The 22,792-nt window shown below is 35.9% G+C and overlaps 1 protein-coding gene across 2 annotated transcripts in view; it reads right to left on the reverse strand.

The window, feature by feature from the left end:
- Nucleotides 1-8,705: 8,705 nt before the first annotated feature.
- NUP35 (nucleoporin 35) overlaps nt 8,706-22,792 on the reverse strand; it is a 40,896-nt gene continuing 26,809 nt past the window's right edge. Inside the window, exons 5-9 of one of the 2 annotated variants that reach the window (XR_004679652.1) lie at nt 16,716-16,857; nt 13,733-13,802; nt 12,187-12,315; nt 10,982-11,097; nt 8,706-9,417 (exon numbers count right to left, since the gene is read on the reverse strand). Coding sequence is in view for 1 of the 2 variants with exons in the window: in XM_035007581.1 (XP_034863472.1) it covers nt 9,340-9,417; nt 10,982-11,146; nt 12,187-12,315; nt 13,733-13,802; nt 16,716-16,857 (584 nt within the window). In the remaining variant the exon portion in view is untranslated. Of the gene's footprint in view, nt 9,418-10,981; nt 11,147-12,186; nt 12,316-13,732; nt 13,803-16,715; nt 16,858-22,792 lie in introns of both variants that reach the window. The other variant, XM_035007581.1, reaches the window with a different exon arrangement.

Consider the following 22,792-nt stretch of genomic DNA (forward strand, 5'->3'; position numbering starts at 1 on the left):
ATTTATATTCCCATCAACAGCACACAAGGGTTCCCTTTTCTCCACATCCTCACCAACACTTGTTATTTCTTGTGTTTTTATAATAGTTGTCTAACAGATGTGAGGTGATAGCTCATTGATGTGATATCTAACAGGTGTGAGGTGATTTGCATTTTTCTGATGATTAGTGATGGTGAGCATCCTTTCATGTACCTGTTGTCAAGGGCCATACCCTTAATCATTATCTGCTTAGTTACCCTTGCCATGTAATGTAACATATTCACATGTTCTGTGGATTAGGACACTGACATATTTTTGGGCCATTATTCTGCCTACCACAAAAAAATAGAAGTCAAAATCTTATTAAGGTCTAGAAGCTCCAATGCAATCTGAGCCATTACCTCTCATCTATTTTCCTGCTACTCTCCCTCTTGCTCACTCAACTCTAGCTTCCTCTGTGCTGTTCCTTTAACACACCAGGCAAACTCCTGCCTTTGTTCTTGCTGTTCCCTCTGCCTGGAATGTTCTTCCCCAAATTCCACCCTAACAACCTCTTCCCCTTCAAGTCTGCTCAGATCTCACCTTCTCAATGAGGTCTACCATGAATGCTGTGTAACACTCTAGTACTTCTGATCATTTTTCCCCATAGCACCTATTACCCTTTAACTTATTCTGACTTATTTACTTGATTATTTCCTGTTATCTCTTTCTGCTGGAATGTTAGCTCTGCTGTCTTTTTTTTTTTTAAGATTTTATTTATTTGACACAGAGAGTTAGCGAGAGCAGGAACACAAGCAGGGGGAGTGGGAGAGGGAGAAGCAGGCTTCCCACAGAGTAGGGAGCCCGATGCGGGGCTCGATCCCAGGACCCTGGGATCATGACCTGAACCGAAGGCAGACGCGAAACGACTGAGCCACCCAGGCGCCCCAGCTCTGCTTTCTTCCTCTGATGTAATCCAAGGTTCTAGAACATATTAAGAGCTCAACTATTACTTGACTTGGTTGTTGAAAGAAATTTACCAAATATTGATTGGTAGGATTACAGGAGCTATGTACTTTTTGTAGGTCATATAAACTGTAGTACAGTTGCTTGAAATACTTAGATCTCCTTGATACTAATTTCTCCTTTTTAAATCAATGACATAACTCAGTGTTTCCATATTTCAATTCATCAATATTCCTTTTTTTCTGGCTCAAAAGAAAACTTTGAAAAATGACCTATTTATACATGTTCATTCCCTCTAGTAAATATTTTTATCTTTTATGATAAAAGTAAATATATGCAATAAGACTAACACCAAGGCTCAAAAAAAAAAAAAAGGCAGAAAGGAACGAAGATGTAAAAAAGTTGTCAATATTTCCAAAAGCTTAAACTTAGCAATTGCTTTTCATCTCAGATTTTCCAGCTTGTTTTTACTGTAAAACTTCTTCATTTTGGACACTTCTGACAGTCACCACAAGATGGAGGTACATCTGTATTTTGAGTTAAATGTTTCTGAAGTACTTGGAACACAAACATTATTTTCAACAATAGAAAATCTATTTAAATTCCACTTCAAAAACTGGGCAAGAATTAGCAGCTGCTTATAAGAAACAACCAGAAATAGACTACACTTATAAAATATGTTCCACGGATTAACCAAGAAATAACCTGGTAATTTGTGAACCAAAGTCTCCAAAGAAACCTATTTCACTGACCCATCTCTTAGAAAAAGGTCCTGAGTCCCTTTCTAGTGTCCATGTCCCCACTCCAGCACACATGCCGAGATTTCTCCCAGTTTGCAGAAACTTGGAGGCTTTTTGTGCCAAGAATTTCCCTATGGTAATGCCTAGATAAGTGCTAGCTAGCACAAACAAAATATATGAAGAACTCAGCAACTTTGATGTTTAAATATTCACGTTAACAATTGTGTGGGGTGATTTATTTTGAGATACTTTTTATATTGTAAATTTTTAAATAACTTTATATGTCTGAAAATAATTATTTGGTTTTATATTGTTTTTAATACCTTCTTTTCAAATATTCTTTTACATGGTAGTTGATTCTAGAGCTGCAATTGGAACCCAATTTAAAACACTTCTCCAGTGCATCTTAAATTTAAATGACTTAAAAATCAAATAACATAAATATAAAAGAAAAGAAACTATAATTCCACAACATTGCATTCTAGAGTAAAGAATCTGGGTTTCTGTCCTATTCCTATCAGTAGATATTTATGTGACCTTAGGTGAGACATTTATTTTTAAGATTTTATTTATTTACTTTAGAGACGGCCAGGGTGCACACAAGAGGGGGAGGGGCAGATGGAGAGGGAGAAAGAATCTCCAGCAGACTCCCAGCTGAGTGCAGAGCCCAACCACAACCACGTGGGGCTGTTCCCTTGACCCTGAGATCATGATCTGAGCAGAAACCGAGTTTGGTGAGCCACCCAGGCACCCCTTAGGTGAGACATTTATGTGTTCTGTGTTCTCACCTTCTGTTCCAGTTGCTGTGTGACCTATCTCCCTAAAACTTAGTTTAAAACAACCATTTCATGGTATCTCACAATCTTATGAATCAGGAATTCAAGCAAAGCTCGGCTGGATAGTTCTGCTCCACAGGATGTGAACTCTGGGCAACATGGACCTGGCAGTCGGGCTGTATTTCTGGCTCTGTGACAGCCTCATTCACACACTTGGTGCCTTGGGCAACTGGAAGGCTGGGCAGATCTGGGTCCCTCTCCACTCCAGTGGTCTCAGGCCTTTCCCATCTGTCCTGCAGGGTAAGGGGTCTTCTTATGGCGGCAAATCAGGACTTCAAGAGCCCAAGGTAGAAGCTGCTGGTCCTCTTACAGGCTAGTTGTGGAACTGGCATGACATCACTCTCCCTGTACTATATTGGTTTTATACTAAAAACAAAACAAAACAAAACCTACCCAGGAGAGGAGAAATAGATCCTACCTCTCAGGGGGAAGGAATGTCAAAAATCTGAAGGCATCTTTAATCCACTACATACTCATTTTTTAAAAAATTAGGCTAATTAGCAAGCATGTTAACTAATCTTGCTACCTACTTTAGTGATGGTTAATGTTTAATGGGTTCTTAGTATAAACCAGGCACTGTTCTAAACAACTTACATGTAGTTATTCATTTAATCCTAACAACCTATGAAGAAGACACTAATATTATACCCATTTTATTGATGATGAAGCCGAAGCACAAAAATGTAACTTGTCCAAGGTCATGTAGCTAGTAGACAGAGACAGGATTTTAAGTCTCACTCCAAAATCCATGCTCTTAATCATTGTAAAAAGCAAATTCTAAAATTCTAGTAACCTTGACCACTACTTTTTAATTAACCAATTAGTACTACAGTAATCTGAACTGTATACATTATCAGAAGTTTACTAAATTAATGTAAGGACCTTGAGTCAAGAAAATAAGAGTCAGATATCCATTTTGGAAAGCTTTTTAAAATTATGTCCAAAATTATTTTCACTTTAAATCATGACCTACTTAAATTTTTAAAATAATATTGATTCAACTTATTTACTAACCTGCAGTTAATTTTGGAAACTGAATCTCTGAGTTACAACACCCATGCTTTGCCTTCATTAGCATTCAAAAATCTTACAACCTCATTAAGAATTTTAACTTCCATCGGCTTTCTGCATCAAGTAGAAATCCCAACTCTTTTAAAGCCTACCTGGACCGCCAAAAAATAATTATAGTAGTTTTAATTTTGTGGGGAAGGAGAGAAGTTGAAATGGGGCATATGGAAACTGCAAGTAAAATTTTATTTCATTGAGCCGTATTTTAATTTCTGTATTTATGTCTTATTTGGCAACTAAAATGCTTTTTAAAAAGAAGGGAAAGGGGGCACCTGGGTGGCTCAGCCGTTAAGCATTAAGCGTCTGCCTTCAGTCTGCCTTCAGCTCAGGTCGTGATCCCCTGCTCAGCGGGAAGCCTGCTTCTCCCTCTCCCACTCCCCATTTGTGTTCCTGCTCTCGCTATCTGTGTCAAATAAATAATCTTTAAAAAAAAAAAAAAGGCGGGGGGGAGGAAACCAAAAGAGGTTTCACTTTACATAAACTTAAAAAGATCAAAAGCAGATATGCAGAAGACTGATGTCTGCTGCCCTACAGCCCAGTTTCCAGATAGTCAATTCTTAGACCCAGATGAAATGGGAGACGAGTTGCAACTGAGGAAGGAATTTTCAATGCCACAGCAAGTATATACACTAGCAATTCTCCCAAGTCTTCATTTTTCAGAGTGCACTGAAGAGAAATACCTAGATATTTTAAGGGCTGTTAGAGACAAGGTCATAGGTAACAATGATGAGCCCAAATGTTCTCACAGTTCCTGTTAGAATGGGGCCATAAGGTGACACTGATGAACCCAAATGTTCTATAGTTCCTGATAAATGGAACCCTGGCCCATGTCCATGGGCGAATCACAGTATATAGTCAGAGAACTCGATCATTCAAATATTGTGCATTGATGGCATCGTGTTCATTAAACCTACAAGAAGTAAGTGGCAAATACTCAGACATCTTGGAAAGGCCAGTGTATGCCAGATGGTGGGAGGTAAAGCACCAAAACGCAGTTTTACCACATTGGTGCAGTTATGAAGTTCTACCACTGGGACATGCTGGGACATCGCTCTCTAAATTATTGTACCTTCCTCCTCTCACCACTAAAAAGAGAGCACTTCGTAGACTTCTGGATTTTTGAGACAACATAAAATAGATGGGAAAAATGCTTCCAACTATTCCTTAGGTGACTTGGAAGATTTTAGTGGGGCCCCCAATGAGAGAGGGCACCACAAGTGACTTAGTAACTAAGCGTCAATTACAGTGTATCAACCAGGTGACCAGAGCGACCCATCATCAGCTCAGTATTGTCAGATTCACCAGCCACCAGCCTAGCCAGCATGGCAGCAATCCATGGTACATTCAGGATGGGGGCCAAGCAGGACCACAGGCTCCCAAGGTTAATGAAAAGGTGGCCCAGAACCCTACATCACTTACGTCCAAGATACTAACACTCTCCCTCAATTCACAATCTACAACTTAGAGTTCACTATCATCAGCTAATAGGGGAGAAAAAAATACAAGTTTTATTCACAGATGGATCAGAATGCTATATGCCAAACACTGACCACTGCCATATTAGACACAGAAAGACAGTAATGAGGGACAATCCACCCAGTGGGTTGAGCTTCAAGCAATGAACCTGGTCAGCACTCTGGTGGTGACGTGATGTCAAATTTAATGCTCACCATAGACTTTGTGTCAACATCTTCCTAGTTATTTAGTTCATCTGAGCACATTCTCTGGTCCATTTCCCAGGAAGCACTCAAGGAAAACATGTTTCCTGAATTCCTGCAAGTTGATGTCTGAGAAGTAATATTTACCCTTCAAAATCAGTTTTGTTAGAAATAAAATATTTTGTTCACATTTTTTTCCTACAAGTATCTTAAATATATTATTTTCTCCTGGCACAGTGCTGCTTCTAAGTCACTTGCTTTTATCTAGATAGCCAAATCCAAAGTTTTAAATGAGAGAACATTGTCAGGTAGGCAGGGTGTTGTTTCAATGTGTAGCTCCAAGTATTTTTTTTTTTAAGAAAAATATTCCTCATATAATTTTTTCTGTATATATTTTTTTTACTAAGATTTATCATTTTCCCATGAATCCTTTTTATAAAGCCATCCTACTTTTGACATTCTATTTCCCATAAGATGTTATCTGCTGTTTGTCTGCTTTTGTGTTTACCCTAGTTTAGTCTTACTTCCAAATTATTTTTCCTTTTATTTCTAGTACTTTCCCAAAGTTTTTGAAATTCTAATTTTTGGTATTCTTTCATACTTTGTATCACTTTCAAAACATCTTAGAAGTCATTTTTAAATATTAGGTCATACTTCTGACCTCTTATGTGCATGCCATTCTGGTGTTCAATGTCTTTCGAATATTTTGTTCCTTACCATCCGTTTTTTTTTTAAAGATTTTGTCAGAGAGAGAGAGGAGAGAGCACAAGCAGAGGGAGAAGCAGGCTCCCCATTGAGCAAGGAGCCTGATGCGGGGCTCGATCCCAGGACCCCGGGATCATGACCTGAGCCACCTAGGGACCCCATTACCATCCATTTTTTATAACAACTTTGCATGACTATAGTTTTATGTTACTTATTTTTGTATGAAATCAGCTTTTCTGAATTTTGAGGAAGAGGCTTGGTTCAGGGTAACTTTAATAGCTTTCTCAGTTTCCACTTCTGTTGTGTTTTGTAGTACTGAAAAAGATGGCAGTTTGCTTTCTGATATTCTCCTTGCTCTTTCCTATTCGTTTTGGTTTTTGTTATTATTTTTTTTAATTGATATAACTGATCTATAACACCGTGTAAGTTTAAGTCATACAATGTGTTGGTTTGATACATTTATATCTTTTCTGGCTCTTTTTAAGTAAATGATGTTATGAATACAAAGACAAGTAATACAATATTGGGCTTACACAAAATCAACATAGCAAACAAGTATTTTTAGTCAGAAAGCAAACTTCATGCTCCACAAAGGTCTACAGAAATAAAATGCCCTCTCAAAAACAAACAAAAAAACTATAATCCTTTTACAATATGTGTAAAACACAAATACAAATGCAAGAGTTTAACGGGATTTAGCAGTCAGTTCTACCTTGAAAAACTGAGTTCTGTATGTAAGATATAAAATACAATCTTATTTTAAGTTGGAAGAGAAAAACTTTGATGTTAAGTATTAGAAGAAAAACTCTATAAATGTAATGATAAATGGATTTTTACCATGCCAGTATTTTCCTTAGTATCACACTTCACCTCAGAGAACTGAACAAATCTTCAATGGTAGTTTGCTGTGATCTTATTAAAAAGCACATCAATACCTTCCCATACAATGTGCTATTTTATTCTTTATAAAGATGTATTAAAGAAAGATGCAGATTACCTAGACACTTGTACTATGATGAAATATTATTTCAATTAAAAACCTCCTTTTCATTCAAGAGCCAGCTTGATGAGGTTCTACTAGCCAAGGGTAGTAATTTGAACAAAAGATAATGACTACAAGTGACTAAAAACAGTGATTAAAAAAAAAAAAGCTGTGTCTAGTGATACTAAAGGGAAAAACTTTTTTTTAACTCACTGGACACCAATTAGAGTTGCCAGGGCACCAAAAATTACTCTGAAAAATGTAAGAAGAAAGGATGAAATATTTATCCTGCCATTCTGGTATGAATATATTCCATGTAACCAAATAGCCCTAATGGGTGGAGCAAGGTTTTTATATGTAAAAGAATTCCAGCTAATAAATACAACACAAATGATAGATTTGGAAAATCTTCATTTTGCAAACCTTAATGAAATAACTGACTCAGGCAAATACCGTTAATGCACACTCTCAAAAACATAATGCAAAAAAGTTATGGGAAATTTTCCAACAAAGGTGTCAAGATTTTGCCTATGTGCCCAATGACCAGTTTGAGCCTCAGTAAAGTGAGACAACCAGAATTAAATGCCTCTTGATTAAATATAAGGTGCACCATACTATCAAGTATTACTGCTCAAAAAAAAAGGAAGAAGAGAAAAGAGAAATCAGAATCTAATTACTCCTCTCTAGATCCAACTTTTAGGATATGGGATAAACGACAGAACAAATTAAACACAAGAGCAATCGACCGAACTGAGTCTATGAGACTCTATAGGCAACTCCCACAGTTTCTTCAAGAAGTACGGTATGAAGAGAGCAGGAACTAATTTAGATTTCAAGATACTTTAAAAATAAAACAACCAGGGGCGCCTGGGTGGCTCAGCTGGTTAAGCGCTGACTCTTGATTTCAGCTCAGGTCATGATCCCAGGGTCCTGGGACTGAGCCCCCCCATCGAGATCCCTGCTCAGAAGGGAATTTGCTTGTCTCCCTATGCCGCTCCCCCTGCTCTCTCTAAAATAAATAAATAAATCGTAAAAAAAAAGGAAAGAAAAAGAAAAAACCACCAAATATACCATGTACACCTACTCTAGACAGTGATTTGAACCAACCAACCATAAATACATTTTGGAGATAACTGGGAATTTTTTTTTTTTTAAGATTTTATTTATTTGGGACAGAGAGAGAGAGAGAGAGAGCACATAAGCAGGGGGAGGGGCAGAGGGACAAGCAGACTCCCTGCTGAGGGTGGAGCCCAATGCAGGGCTCAATCCCAGGACCCTGAGATCTTGACCTGAGCTAAAGTCAGAACTTAACCAACTGAACCACCCAGGTGCCCTGATAACTGGGAAATTTTTAAATGGACTGGACATTAGATACTAAGAAACTGTTACTAATTGTTAGGTGTGATACTGATACTGTAATTATAAGTGGGAATGTTCTTTTTTGATATATCCTCAAGTATTTAGATTAAAATGACATGAGGGCCCCTGAGTAGCTCAATCGGTTAAGCGTCTGCCTTCAGCTCAGGTCATGATCCCAGGGCCCTGGGATCGAGCCCCACGTCGGACTCCCTGCTCAGTGGGGAGCCTGCTTCTCTCTCCCTCTCTCTCTGTCAAATAAATAGATAAAATCTTTTAAAAAAAATAAATAAAAATAAAATGATGTCATATCTGAGATGGGCTTTAAACAAAAGGGGGAGAGAAGAAACAAGGCAAAATATTGATGGTTACATGGTTATTAAAGCTAAATTACAGGTATGTGGAGATTCATGACATATTTCCTCTATTTCAGCAAACACTTCAAATTTTTTTAAATAGTTAATAAAATAAATCACTTACAAAAAAGGTTCAATATATATAATTGACAAAGTTTATTATCAAGAAACTTTAGTAGGTTTTTAAAAAGACTGTTTTGGTTTTAGTATACTGAAGGATGACAATCCACGACAGGACATACATAAACGAGGATAATTAAAATATTAAATACTATCTAAATTAAAAGACCATAATTCAAATTGTTAATTATAATCTTTGTGTCTTGTTATAAGGAGCTGTACAAGTTACCCTTCATGAAATTCACCCCACCAACTCATGAAGACTACAAATCTTCACCACAAATTCAATTAGATAATTTACGGTAATCAATGCTGAGTTTTTGTGCTTAAGCATGCACTATCACAGAAAGCACAAAATCCTATTTACAGGGATTTTTTTGTTTCTTTAAAACGTATCTCAAGCATCTTTTAAAGTGCGAGCTCCAAATACGCTGTATCCTTAAAGAAAAAGTCTTCTAAAGAGTATGAGATAGCTATCCAATACTGCCATGAGTGGTTATACAACTAACCAAAAGAAAGGCGGCAGTACTCTGCTAACTCTGTTTTAGTGTAGCAGCCTCCTCCATGGTAGGTAAGTTCTTAGCTCTTACTGTACTACCAGCCGAACATGTACTCCATTGCTTTGGATACAAGACTTTCATCTTTTTTTGGTGTTTGTCTGTCAGAAATAACCTATTAAAAAAAACATAATTGTTAGTGTTATAGTTTCCTCAGGATCATAATCAATTCTACAGTTAACTAATTTAAAAGAGCCAAACAGTTAAATGCATTTGTAATATTTAAAGATTACTATACGGATTTAGTTAGAACATCCTTATGCTCTAAAGAAGGACAAAATCTTACTCCTTTGGCAAGATAAATTATATCTGCTCCTTTTATTAGGAAACTGAACAAACAACACAAAAGCTACAAGAGTTTTGTTCTGTTTTGTTTTCTTTAAGGTAGGCTACACGCCCAGCATGGGGCCCAATGCAGGGCTTGAACTCACAACGCTGAGATCAAGACCTGAGCTCCTGAGCTGAGATCAAGAGTCGGATGCTTAACTGACTAAGCCATCCAGGTACCCCAGGAAATGAGGATTTTATTTTTATTTTTTTAATTAACATATAATGTATTATTTGTTTCAGGGGTACAGGTCTGTGATTCATCAGTCTTACACAATTCACTGTGCTCACCGTAGCACATACCCTCCCCAATGTCTATCACCCAGCCGCCCTATCCCTCCCACCCCCCTCCATTCCAACAACCCTCTGCTGGGTCTCTTATGGTTTGTCTCCCTCTCTGGTTTCATCTTGTTTCACTTTTCCCTCCCTTCCCCTATGATCCTCGTCTTATTTCTCAAATTCCTCATATCAGTGAGATCATATGATAGGAAATGAGGATTTTAAAATACTGGTTTAGGGGCACCTGGCTGGCTCAGTCGGTAGAACATGTGACTTTTAATCTCAGGGTTGTAAGTTCAAGACCCGCGCTGGGTGTGGAGCCTACTTTAAAAATAAAAAAAATAAAAAATACTGGTTTAAAAGAAAAAACTTAAAGGAAAAAAACAGTTCTAGTCTCCAAATTTCAGGGGAAATCAAAAGACTAAATTGTCACTACCTGTCTTACTAAAGCGTAAAGTGTTTTATTTGCTGTTTCAGGACCCACGTCTATAGCTAGGCAAGTTCAGAACCTGGTTAATTTAGTAGGGGACAATAATAACATACTGAATGAGAGTCATAATACTTTTATCATTCTTCAATGAATACAATGAACTTTTCCTTTACACTTTTTGAAATGAGAAATTATGAAATGGGAGCTAGTCAGTAGTTTCTCTGATAACCACAGCTACTCCAACCTGAGATTCTTCATTTGTGATGCCATCAGACTTAGTCAAAGGGTTTTAATATTCCCTCATGCCAGAGATGTTCACAAAAGAAAACTTTTAATGTATGCAAATATAACTCAGAAAAAACTAAAACTCTCAAAATGTTTTAAATAATGGCAAAGAAATTTTTTAAAAATTCAACATAAGTTTTCAATTGGCCAAAATTCTAATTTTTAAAATAGGAAATTTAAGAATGCAAAGTTTATAGGTATTTCATCAAGGCAATCACTTCAGTAAGAAATATCAAATGGCATACAAATCAACCCAATGAAAAAGTTAAACATGCTAGGCACTTCCCCTTTAAAGTATATCTTTTAATAAATAAATACAAAAATAAAGTATATCTTTTTTACCCAATTCTTAAAATACCTGATAGTCACTAGTAGAAGCTTTGTATGCTGTAGCAAGAGGTCTCATGGTAGAAATCCTAGGAGTACTTCCAGGTTGGGTTGGTGTACCTAAGGTTTTGATTGGTGGTGTAAAGGCTAGAGATGGAGATGATAAAGCACACCTGTCATTGTTTTCCATAACACTCTGGAGAAATAAAGATAAAGAACTTCTCTGTTTATAAACATAATATGTTATTCACTATTACATCCTACTTAGAAAGAAAACTTTATTAAAAGGAGCATACTTTCTTTGATCTAATTAACCTTTCAAACAATTTTAGCCTTGCTAAAACAATATATGCTTCTTAGCTAGTATTTGAGATACAATGCTCAGACAGAAAGTTCACTTCAATGACCTCAAACATGATCAACACAACTAGAGACTTCAAAGAGTAAAAATCTCCTAACAAATACTATGAAAAAACACAAGAAAAAGCAGAATTTTGAGGAAATCCTGGGGTGGGGGGAGGATTGAAGTCCAGTGTTACTTAGTAGCCAGGAACCCCAGATTCTCCTCTAGCCTCTACAAACATCTGTTACAGCACAATATAATAATTACATACTTTACAGCAACCACATTGTAAGAACAGGAGCCATGCCTGCTTTTGTGCATTAATGTGTATATAAGCACCAAGCACAGTGCTGGTAGACAGAAGTTCATGCATAATTATTTAAGAATGATCATGATTTTACAAGCCACAAAGTATAAATTGTGCTAAATATTATTTTATAGGTATATAAATGTTTTAAAAGATTTTAAAATAAAAATGACTAATAAAAAGCTTCAGCCATTTTAATAGTTAACCCTGTTAACTATTCCTGTGAAACCTTTTGTTCTGAAACAGCAGTATTCTTTTAAAGTATTTAAAGAATTTGATGTTGCTTTGCACAAGAGAATGAGAAGTTAAGAGACCTAAAATCTAGGTCTCACCTTTAACCACTCTGTAAATTATTTAAGTCCTCTTGGCCTCTTAATCTGTAAAATAGAAGGGGTTTGTATGGATTATCTCTAAATTCTAAAGTCCTGTGACATCTTTGGCTTCCCATGAAAACAGTACTATAACATCATCACATTTTGCAAGAAAAAGGGGCATAGTGAAGCAAAGTGACATAACTGTCGTCAGTGCTCAGACTCGTGCTCTTCATATAGATAAAGCTATTTTCCTTACAACAGCAATAACTTACTTTATCTATACATGGTTTTACACCAATCATGATGGACTCTCCAAAAATCCTCCCATCTTTGCTTAAGGCTTTCCGGGCCTGCAGTTTAGATTGATAACGAATATGCATCCAATTTCCTGTGTTAGACATCTGCAAAGAATGAAGTTGTCTCTTAAAACATAAAATATATAAAATCTAAAAAATGAATTCTATTAGAAAATACAAATATATGAAGATATAGGGGCGCCTGCGTGGCTCAGTCGGTTAAGCGTCTCCCTTCGGCTCAGGTCATGAAGCCAGGGTCCTGGGATTGAGCCCCAAACTGGGCTCCCTGTTCAGTGGGGAGTCTGCTTCTCCATCTCACTCTCCCTCTGTACTCTCTCTCTCTCTCAAATGAATAAATAAAATCTTAAAAATATATATATATATCTGCTTCCACTTTTTATTTGATGCCCCATAACAAGCTGTATGCAGGATTCAACAAAAATCCTATTAAACAATTTCTTTTTCTTTTCTCTTTTTAAAGATTTTATTTACTTATTTGAGAGTGAGTGAGCAAGAGACAGCACAAGCGGGATGGAGGAGCAGAGGGAGAGAGAGAAGCAGACTCCCCACTGAGCAAGGAGCCCGATGCAGAGCTCGATCCCAGGACCCTGGGATCATGACCTGAGCCCAAGGCAGATGCTTTACCGACTAAGCCACCTAAGGCGACCCCTTATTAAACAATTTCAATAATTTCTACCTAACTCTCAATTCTCTACTATAAAGAATATGTGGCAAATACTGGGGTGCCTGGGTGGCTCAGTCGGTTAAGCATCCAACTCTTGATTTTGGCTCTGGTGGGGCTCCACACTCAGCAAGGAGTCTGCTTGTCCCTCTCCCTCTGCTCCTTCCCCAGCTCATGCTCTCTCACTCTCTAACATAAATATATAAATAAAATCTTTAAAAAAAAGAAGAAAAAGGATATGTGGCAAATATTCTCTGAAAGTAATCCTCAAAAGATAATTGTTCCTTATAATAGGTCTTATTAACACTTGCTATCAAGTTTTTAAAAATTGTATTCATCAATCTTATTTTCTGTAGGAATTAAAGTAAGTCAATCCCTGGTAACAGAAAAAAAGATTTGTTATTTATAACTTGTTACAGGTAAGGTAAGATACTTTTTCAAAAAAGCCCTCTACAAGTTAAAAAAGCCCTAAGAACTCTGTAAATCAGGAACTTCTCTCTTTTCCTTTATCTCCAATAAAACAAGCTCACACTGGAAGACAGTAATATAATATTTGGCGTAATTTTTGTTAAAAGACTGTGAACTATTAAAAAAGAAATGGGGGGGGTGGAGCCTGAAATTCTCACTCTCTTATCTTCTCTCTTTATCCCTTTTTATCAACTACTATGCAACTTCTAGCCTTCTAGACTCCAACAGACATATTCAATGAAAACTTAAAAAAAAGAAAGAAAAACTTTTAAGTTTGGAAAAAGCAGACAATATTCAGCAGCAGAGTTTCCCTCAATTTACAGCTTATTTTTCTTCAGACTAAATCTTGAACTGAAATGAAGTAAACCTTACCACATGTTTTAAGATATTCCCATACTGTGCAAATTGTAATAATATATAGGAAGCAGATGCTTGAGGAAACCTGAAAAAAGAGTTGTCCAGTCAACTTTCATAATAAATACAAATGCAAATTACCATACTTATAAGTGTTTCAAGGTAAGTTTCCCATAACAGACTAGAATAATAGGAAATCCCTAGTCATTATTTCCCCCTATATCAGCTAAATCTATCATTGCTTATCACCCAAAAGCAAATATATTAAAGTTAGCTTTGACTCAGCCATTCTTCTCCATCCCCAGATTCCATCTATGAAAACTCTAAAATTCCATTCTCACTGCCATTACCATACCCTTAAGGAAAGAACTATGATATTGCAGCTCTGTATATATTTTACAAGGGTGTGTGAGCGTGTGTGAGCGTGTGTGTGTGTGTGTGTGAAATACTTAGGTATACTACAGTTATTAAGAGGAAAAGAATTTTAAATTATATACTCATATTATTATACATTGAGCACCTACTGAAAATTCAGAAATTTAGTTCTGAAACAAAAATGAAAAGTCAGTACCAATATCAATGGTATAGAAACATTTAAAAGGATGGTTACCAAGGTTTTAATAGCCAAAAATCTCTGAGAAAATTGTGATTTTTATTTTCTTCTTAAAGTTCTGTATGGTTTAAATATTTTATCAGACACTATTTTTATAGTCCAAACAATAAAGCTATTTTAAATTGAAAATCTGGAGTTTCCTTAACAAGTAATGTCAGTTATCAAGAACCTGGATTAGAACCTAAGGGAAAAAAATCTGAGTCACAAAAATAAATGATAAAGTCCATATATTAAAATGCGTATGAGTAAAATACTGCATTCAGGACTGAAATTTTATTTTATGTTACATATGTTTGGATATAAGATTTGTAACCTCAAAGAAAAGCAACAAATAAGGCAAAGTGCCTACAAAGCAGAGTTGAAGAAAATAAAAATGAAAGAAAAATAATGGTTGCAAGTGAGGGAGGTACTTGAAAAATAAAATGAAATTCTAAGACTCTAGGGACCACTTTGAGTGGAAACATTCCATTATCCTGTAAAAGAACCCCTTAAAATAATGAATAACATTTCATGATGACCCTGAATCAACAGGAAAAAGTTAAATTATCAAAGAAAGAACATACATATTTTAGATGTATTACCCTATAAATGATCAAAATATTTTATCCCTTAGAAGAAAACATTTCAGTTCTTGCAATCAAACTCATATACAGGGTTACTAAAACATAAAACCAACAGAAATTTAATAGGTGGGAAAGTGTATATCTTAAAAATGAAGAAAAAGACTAGCAGAAGAACGTCAAGTAATTTATCTAATTACTGAGGAATCTTAAAAGGAACACCATTACTACTGAGTCCCAAAACAGATTTGGGAGTGGACATCCAAGTTCAAAGGCATAACCATGTCATGAGAGAATATGAAAATTTAAACATAAAAAAAAAATCAAGAAGCCATCCAATTGCTATGAATAGGCTTTCTGGAGAGTAAGATGATCCCAATTTTTTATCTAAAGAGGATCAATAACACATAGAATCTCTCTGGAAGGTTACATAAAAAACAGGTGGCCAATACTGCCTTAAAGGGGAGAAAAACTAGCTGGGGACAAAAGTGGGAAGGAGTAGTTTTCACTGTAGATTCTTATATATTCCTTTGAATTTTTAAATTTTAAATAAACTGAATATATAAAGTCCACTAACATTTACTGTGCATTGTTCTTCAAGAAGCTCACTTTTTACCCCAAAACTAAATACAGTAAGACCCAATATCAGTATGACGTATCACACTTTCAGAAGCAAACCTTATGTAGTACAGTATGAACAATAACAGCTTAAAAATCAAAGGACCTCAGGTTTTTTGCTGACACTTTACTAATAACTAGATGTAAACCTCTGAATAAATCACTTAATCTAAAACCTCAGTTTTCTCATCTGCAGATGATGCAGTATGATCTCCAAAATGCTTTAAAGTACTTTTTTTAATCTAAAAATCTATTCAAAATGCATATAGGGCATGTACAATTTCTATTAATACTCAATATCCTGTAACTATAAAGTACCAACCTTGTGACACAGTATGTATATATACAAATGAAATTCAATTTGATAGTTCCAAACTGGTGAAGTCCAATATAAGCAGAGTAATAGGGGCACCTGGGTGGCTTAGTCGGTTAAGCATCTGCCTTCAGCTCAGGTCATGATCCCGGGATCCGGAGATCAAGTCCCACATCGGGCTCCCTGCTTAGCAGGGAGTCTGCTTCTCCCTCTGCTCCTCCCCCTGCTCCTCCCCGTACTCGTGCTCTCTCTCTCTCAAATAAAAAAAAAAAAAAAAAAAAGGGCAGAGTAATAACCACTACAAAGAAAGGAGATTCCTAAGTCTAAAGAGGCAATCCTGTTCCATTATCCAGAAAATATGCTTAAGAGAAAAGAATATGAGAAGTGGCAAACAGATAAATGACTAAAAAAAAACTATATACAAATACTGAACACTAGTTAATAATGTGCATGCTGGGGGCACCTGGGAGGCTCAGTCGGTTAAGTGTCTGACTCTTGATTTCAACTCAGGTCATGATCTCAGGGTTGTGAGATGGAGCCCCACGTAGGGCTCTGCACTGAGCATTGAGCCTACTTAAGATTCTCTTTCCCCTATCCCTCCCTCTCTAAAAAAATAAATAAATAAAATAAAATAAATAATATACATTCTGAAGTGTCAGGGTGATTGATTTGTAGTGATGTGTGCAACTTACTCTGAAATGTACCAACAAAAAAAGATGAATTAATGGAAGATAAAATGAATGTAAGTAAAATATTAACAACTGTAGTAGCCAGTTGGCAGATAAATGAGCATTTGCTGTGCAATCCTTTTTTTGGGGGGGGTATGTTTGTTTATTATAAATGCTGGGGACGGGTTTTTTTTTTTTTTTTGAAAGGTAAATGATCCAGAAACCTTACCCGAACACAGTCACCCAAGTGTCATCGAGATGATCTTCAGAAGTCAGAGAATCTCCTTGAGTATAAAAAGGATCCAACTGTGCAGGAGATAATGTTGTCTTCCGTGGTTGACCAATGTTTGCTGGACTAAACATACTTTGCCCTAGATTAGTATATTTAGTAAGTTAGTTACCAATATAAACATCTTGGTTTATTTTAAATCAAAGATCTCAGTTTTAAATGAAAAAAATACATTAAAAGCTGGCAACTGCAAACATAGTTCAAAATATACAACTGAAATCAAATGATAATTTTATACTACCATATAATTTCAGAGCTCATTAATAATTGAGCATAACTTATGATTTTGCAAAAGTTGTTATTATAAATTTGCTAATGTTTTAATTTCCAGTTCAGCCTACACCAGAAGGATTTCCAATCAACCTTAAGGACTTCCATTTGGATTCATCTTCCAAACCTACCAGCACCTCTGCCTTAAAAATATGCAATAACTCGTTACCTACAGAAAAATCCAAATGTCTTGGCCTGAACAATATAGTTCTAACCTTTTTTTTTCAATATTCCCCTAAAATTTATCTACCCTAGCTCCTGAGATGTAAATGCAGTGTTCTTTTATTCAGGTCATTTTTATCTGAAATGTCTAATTCTGTTCTTTCTTTGCTTATCCTTCAATAACAGCTACCAATTAGTGAGTACTGCTACATGTCCAAAATGCCAAGCTAAATGCTTTACATGTTCATTTTATTTGAAAGGCACTGTCTTACTGAGACCACACATTTCTGAGAAGCAGAGATTATTCTTTCATCTTCAGAGTAGTAATAATAATGATTCACTCAAACAAAAAATATTTTTTCAGCACTTAAATATGCACCAAGCAGGGGCACCCGGGTGGCTCAGTTGGTTAAGCATCCGACATTTGATTTCGGCTTAGGTCATGATCTCAGGGTGGTGAGATTGAACCCCATGTCGGGCTGCACGGTGGGCACAGAACCTGCTTGGGATTCTCTTTCCCTATCCCTCAGTCCCTCCCCATCCTAGCTCATGCTCTCTCAAAAAAAAAATGCACTAAAGCATATTCTAGGTATTGAAGATACAGTAATGAACAAGTTAGACCAAAAAACAAAAACAAAAAAAACCAAAAACCAAATCTCTAATGGAACTTAAATTCTAGTGGAAGAGAGACAAACAAGTAAATCAAGTATGTTAGAAAACAGAAACTCCCACAGAAAAATAAATAAATAAATAAATAAAGCAGAGAAGGGAGAGGAAATGTGTATATATCATACATCGAAGGGTTAAATGAAAAAAAGATTCCACTGAGGTGCCATTAAGCCAAAAACCAAAATCCCAATGGAACTGGAGGATAAAACATGTCAATATCTGAAGAAGTAAATGTTAACTGGAGAAAAAAATCATGTACAAAGGCTGTGAGAAAGGATATGACTAATGTTTGATGAACAGTAAGAAAACCAGTACTTGCACAGTGAGGAGGGGCATTTGAGGTCAAAACAACTGTATGAACACAGAGAGGTAACAAGAAGTCAGAGGATGAAAAAAAACCTTTGCAACCCACTGTAAATAAAGCCTCTGGCTTTTACCTCAAATGAGTTGGGAAGCTAATGGAAAACTGTGAGCGAAAGTGACATAACAGGACAAAAATCTTGAAATAATAATGAACAGCAGGCATTTTATTATTTATTGTACCATTTTTTACATGTACAATTTTATTTGATTCTAACAATCTAGGCAATCCAAATTCAAAGTATGAGCTCTTAGGAAGTAATGTAGTTAACACTTGTATTTACTACGGGAGCAGTTCTACAAATGTGCAGTGGAGACCCAGAGCTCCCGATGACCCCTCTCACTGGATCAGTCAAGTCAAAATTATTTTCATAGTCATTTTTAAGGTTTCATTTGCCTTTACACTCTCACTCTTTCATGAGTATACAGTGGACCTTTCCAGAGGATACTTAATGCGATTCAATCAATTGAGATTGAATATGGAAGTAGATAGGAGAATTCAGCTATTTCTTAAGCCAGACCTTAAAATTTGAAAAGCACAAAGCAATGTCACTCTTCTCATGAGAATCTTTTCTTAGAGAAAGTTATCTTTTACTTTAAAAAAAGGTTACTTATGTTTACATGAAACAAATTACTTTTAAATGAATTAATATATACTGCAAAATATTATTTTAATTTCTAATGTAGTAAATATCAACAGCTATAAACCAAAAGCTCTTTGGGCTTCAATTTTTAAGAGTGTATTAAGGACCCAAGAGGTGCCTGAGTGGCTCAGTCAGTTGAGCATCCAACTCTTGATTTCAGCTCAGGTCATGATCTCCGGGTGTTGAGATAGAGCCCTGAGTCAGGATCTGGGCTCAGCAAGAAGTCTGCTTGAGGATTCTCTCTCTCCTTCTGCCCCTCTTCCCATGTTCTCTCTCTCTAAAACAATAAATAAATATCTTATTAAAAAAAAAAAGAGTTTTTATTAAGGACCCTGAAACTAAGAAGTCTGAGAACAACTACAGGGCCTTGTACGTGATTCACAATCCATGTTTACTGATTTCTGGAAGCTCTCTGCTCAATACATTTTTTTTTTAATTTTTTTTAAAGATTTTATTTATTTATCCGAGAGACAGAGAGAGAGAGAAAGAGAGATCACAAGCAGGGGGGTAGAGGGAGAAGGAGACTCCCCAACGAGCAGGGAGCCTGATGCGGAACTGGATCCCAGGACCCTGGGATCATGACCTGAGCTGAAGGCAGATGCTTAACTGACTGGAGCCACCCAGGCGCCCCTGCTCAATACATTCTAACTATGAGTCTGCTGTATCTGCTGCCTAGTCATTTGTCCTGAATTCCCAATTGAGTTGAAAATCAACCTAAATCATTTCAAAGTGTTTGTAGTCAGATGGAGCTCTGAAAGTATGCTCTTAAAAAAAAAAATAAAGGGGGGGGGGACAAAGCTACTGTGTTAAGTTTTATAAAAGGCCATATACTATATATATTATCCTGATGGGAGATTTACAATTCACATAAAAAACTCTGAAACATAATATTGAATAAAGAGATATTTTTAACTTTATCCAACCCCAAATCTCCTATAATGCCATTTTACCTTCATAAAACACGTATTTTGGTAAATGCTGATCTTGGGTTGAGTATATCCTTATACCATAAAAATGCTTGATTAATGAAAGAATTTACAGGAACTGCTATTAGGAAATGAATAATAAAGCTATTCAAATCCAAAGCTGAGATGCAAAAAGGGTAACTGAGTTTTCCTATTCATTAATTTCCTATTTATGAATACAAAATGATTTTCTCAGAACCATACAAAAAAAGTTCTCTTACCAAACATATTCAATGACCAGTCACAGTGACACACTGTTAATCCACAACAAAGTAGTACCGGAGACTCAAGTTACTCCCCAGCTATAACACTCAAAAGGTCAAACTAAATTTTAAAAAGAATCCTAAACAGCCCTCCAAATTTTATTTTGGGACATTATTATTTTATTTTAGATCCTCATGTTCCAACTGCTAGTGAATTACAAAAAATATATATATATAAAAATATCTTTAATGTATGGGGGGAAAAGGTACAATATCTTGCTTTTTTGGAAGGCAATATGTGATTGTGTTAGGAGACCAGAACAGGACTGGGTTGGATGGCAGAAGGCTGGTGTTGCTAGCCCTGGACTAATCATTCACCTTGGTAGACAGCATTATGGGAAGATGAGAGGGAAGATAGTAAATGGATTTGTAGTTAGTTCACATGTAGTTCTATTACTTATTATCACAACTAGAACAAGTTATTGAACCTCACCTCCTAAATATGACAACAAAAATAAAAACAAAAACAATAAAAATATTAATAATTGCTAGCAACTACTGAGCACTTATACTATATTCAAGGTGCTCTTACAGGTTCTTTCCATGTATTCATATTTAATACTAAAAACAATTTTATAAGATAGAACCTACGTTCTGCATTCTATATATGAGGAACACAAAACACAAACATATATAAAACACCTATCCAACATTTTTTTTTCCTATCCAACATAATTAAAGATTAACTGAAAGAGCATGTTTAAGAGGTTCAATAAATGTTGGTTTCCATTTTATGAGGCCAGCATTATTCTGACACAAAAGCCAGATTAAGATCAGATGATCATCAATAGATGCAGAAAAAGCTACTGACAAAAATACATCCTCTTATGATAAAAATGCTCAACACTTGGGTATAGGAGGATCCTACCTCAACATAAAGGCCATATATGTCAAGCCCACATTTGACATCATACTCAATGGTGAAAGGTGGAAAGTTTTTCCTCTAAAATCAGGAACAAGAGTTACCACTTACCACTCCTTCTGACATATTAGTGGAAGTCCTAGCCAGAGCAACCAAGCAAGAAAAAAATAAAAAATAAAAAGCATTCAAATTGGAAAAAAAGCTACAAAACTGTTTTTGTGCATAAAATGATTCTCATACATGGAAAATCTTAAAGACTCCATTAAAAAACTTCTAGAACTAATTAATGGATTCAGTAAAGTTGCAAGATACAAAATCACACAGAAATCAGTTGCATTTCTACACCCTAACAATAAAATAAACAAGCCCCTTTAAAATACCATCAAGAACAATAAAATACATAGGAATAAAATTCAACAAAGGAGATGAAAGATTTGTATCCTGAAAATCACAAGACTTTGATGAAAGAAACTGAAGACACAAACAAATGGAAAGATATCCCATGTTCATGGATAGGAAGCATTAATTAATATTGTTGAAGTCCATACTTATCAAAGCCATCTACAAAATCATCAACAAGATGAAAAGGCAACATATGGAATGGAAGAAAATATTTGCAAACCATGTATCTGATAGGGGTTACTCCAAAATATATATAAGGAACTCATACAACTCAACAACAAAAAACCAAATAATTTATTTAAAAAAAAAAAAAAATCAGCAGAGGAACTGGGTAACATTTTTCCAAAGACATACATATAGCCAATAGGTACCAAAAATGGTTCTCAAAATCACTAATCATCAGGGAAATGCAAATCAAAACCACACTGAGGTTTCACCTCACACCTTTTAGAAAGGCTATCATCAGAAAGACAGATGCTAAGTGTTGTCAAGGATTTGAAGAAAAGGAAATCCTTATACACTGCTGGTGGGAATATAAATTGGTACAGCCACTATGAAAAACTGCACGGAGGTTCCTCAAAAATTACAAATAGCACTACTATATGATCCAGCAATCCCACTTCTGGGTACATATCCAGAGAAAATGGAAACAGGATCTCAAAATGATAACTGCACCCCCATGTTCCTTGCAGCATTAGTCACAACAGCCAAGATACAGAAACAATCAAAGTGTCCCTCAGTGGATGAATGCATAAAGAAGGGGTGATACATATATGTCATGGATGTTTTTCAGCCATGAGAAGGGGGAAATCCTGCCATTTGCAAAACAAGGATAGAACCTGAGGGCATGATGTGCATGCTGTTAAGTGAAAGACGTCAAAGAAAAGACAAATACTGTATGATCTCACTTTTATGTGGAATGTAAAAAGCCCAACTCAGAGTAAGAGAGTAGTGGTTACTATGGCGCGGGGGCTGCAGAATATGGGGAGAGGTTAGTCAAAGGGTACAAACTTATTCATAATATGAATAAGTTCTCGGGAGGTAAAGAACACCATGGTGATTATTGTTAATAATATCGTATTATATACTTGAAAGCTTACACCACAGTCATTCTGTAATATATATATGTCAAATGAATACACTGTATTCCTTAAACTTAAACAATGTTTTATGTCAACCGTATCTGGAACTTGTAATAAATGTTTCCCTTAGTTATTATATCCCTAAGAATTAACTGTTACTCCAATAATCAAGCGGAACAGTGGTAGATAAGAACTTACGAAAGTTAACTTTTAACAATATAGAACTTCAATATAAATGATGTACTTGATACAATTACTCTTTTACACTGAAGGCACAAATATATTCAGAGTCAAGTCTAAAAGACTTCCACAAATGATGTCCAACTCTTGCCTCCAGA

This window comes from Mirounga leonina, unplaced genomic scaffold (assembly GCF_011800145.1).
Source record: "Mirounga leonina isolate KUSES-001 unplaced genomic scaffold, KU_Mleo_1.0 Mir_151, whole genome shotgun sequence".
Classification (NCBI taxonomy): Eukaryota; Metazoa; Chordata; class Mammalia; order Carnivora; family Phocidae; genus Mirounga; species Mirounga leonina.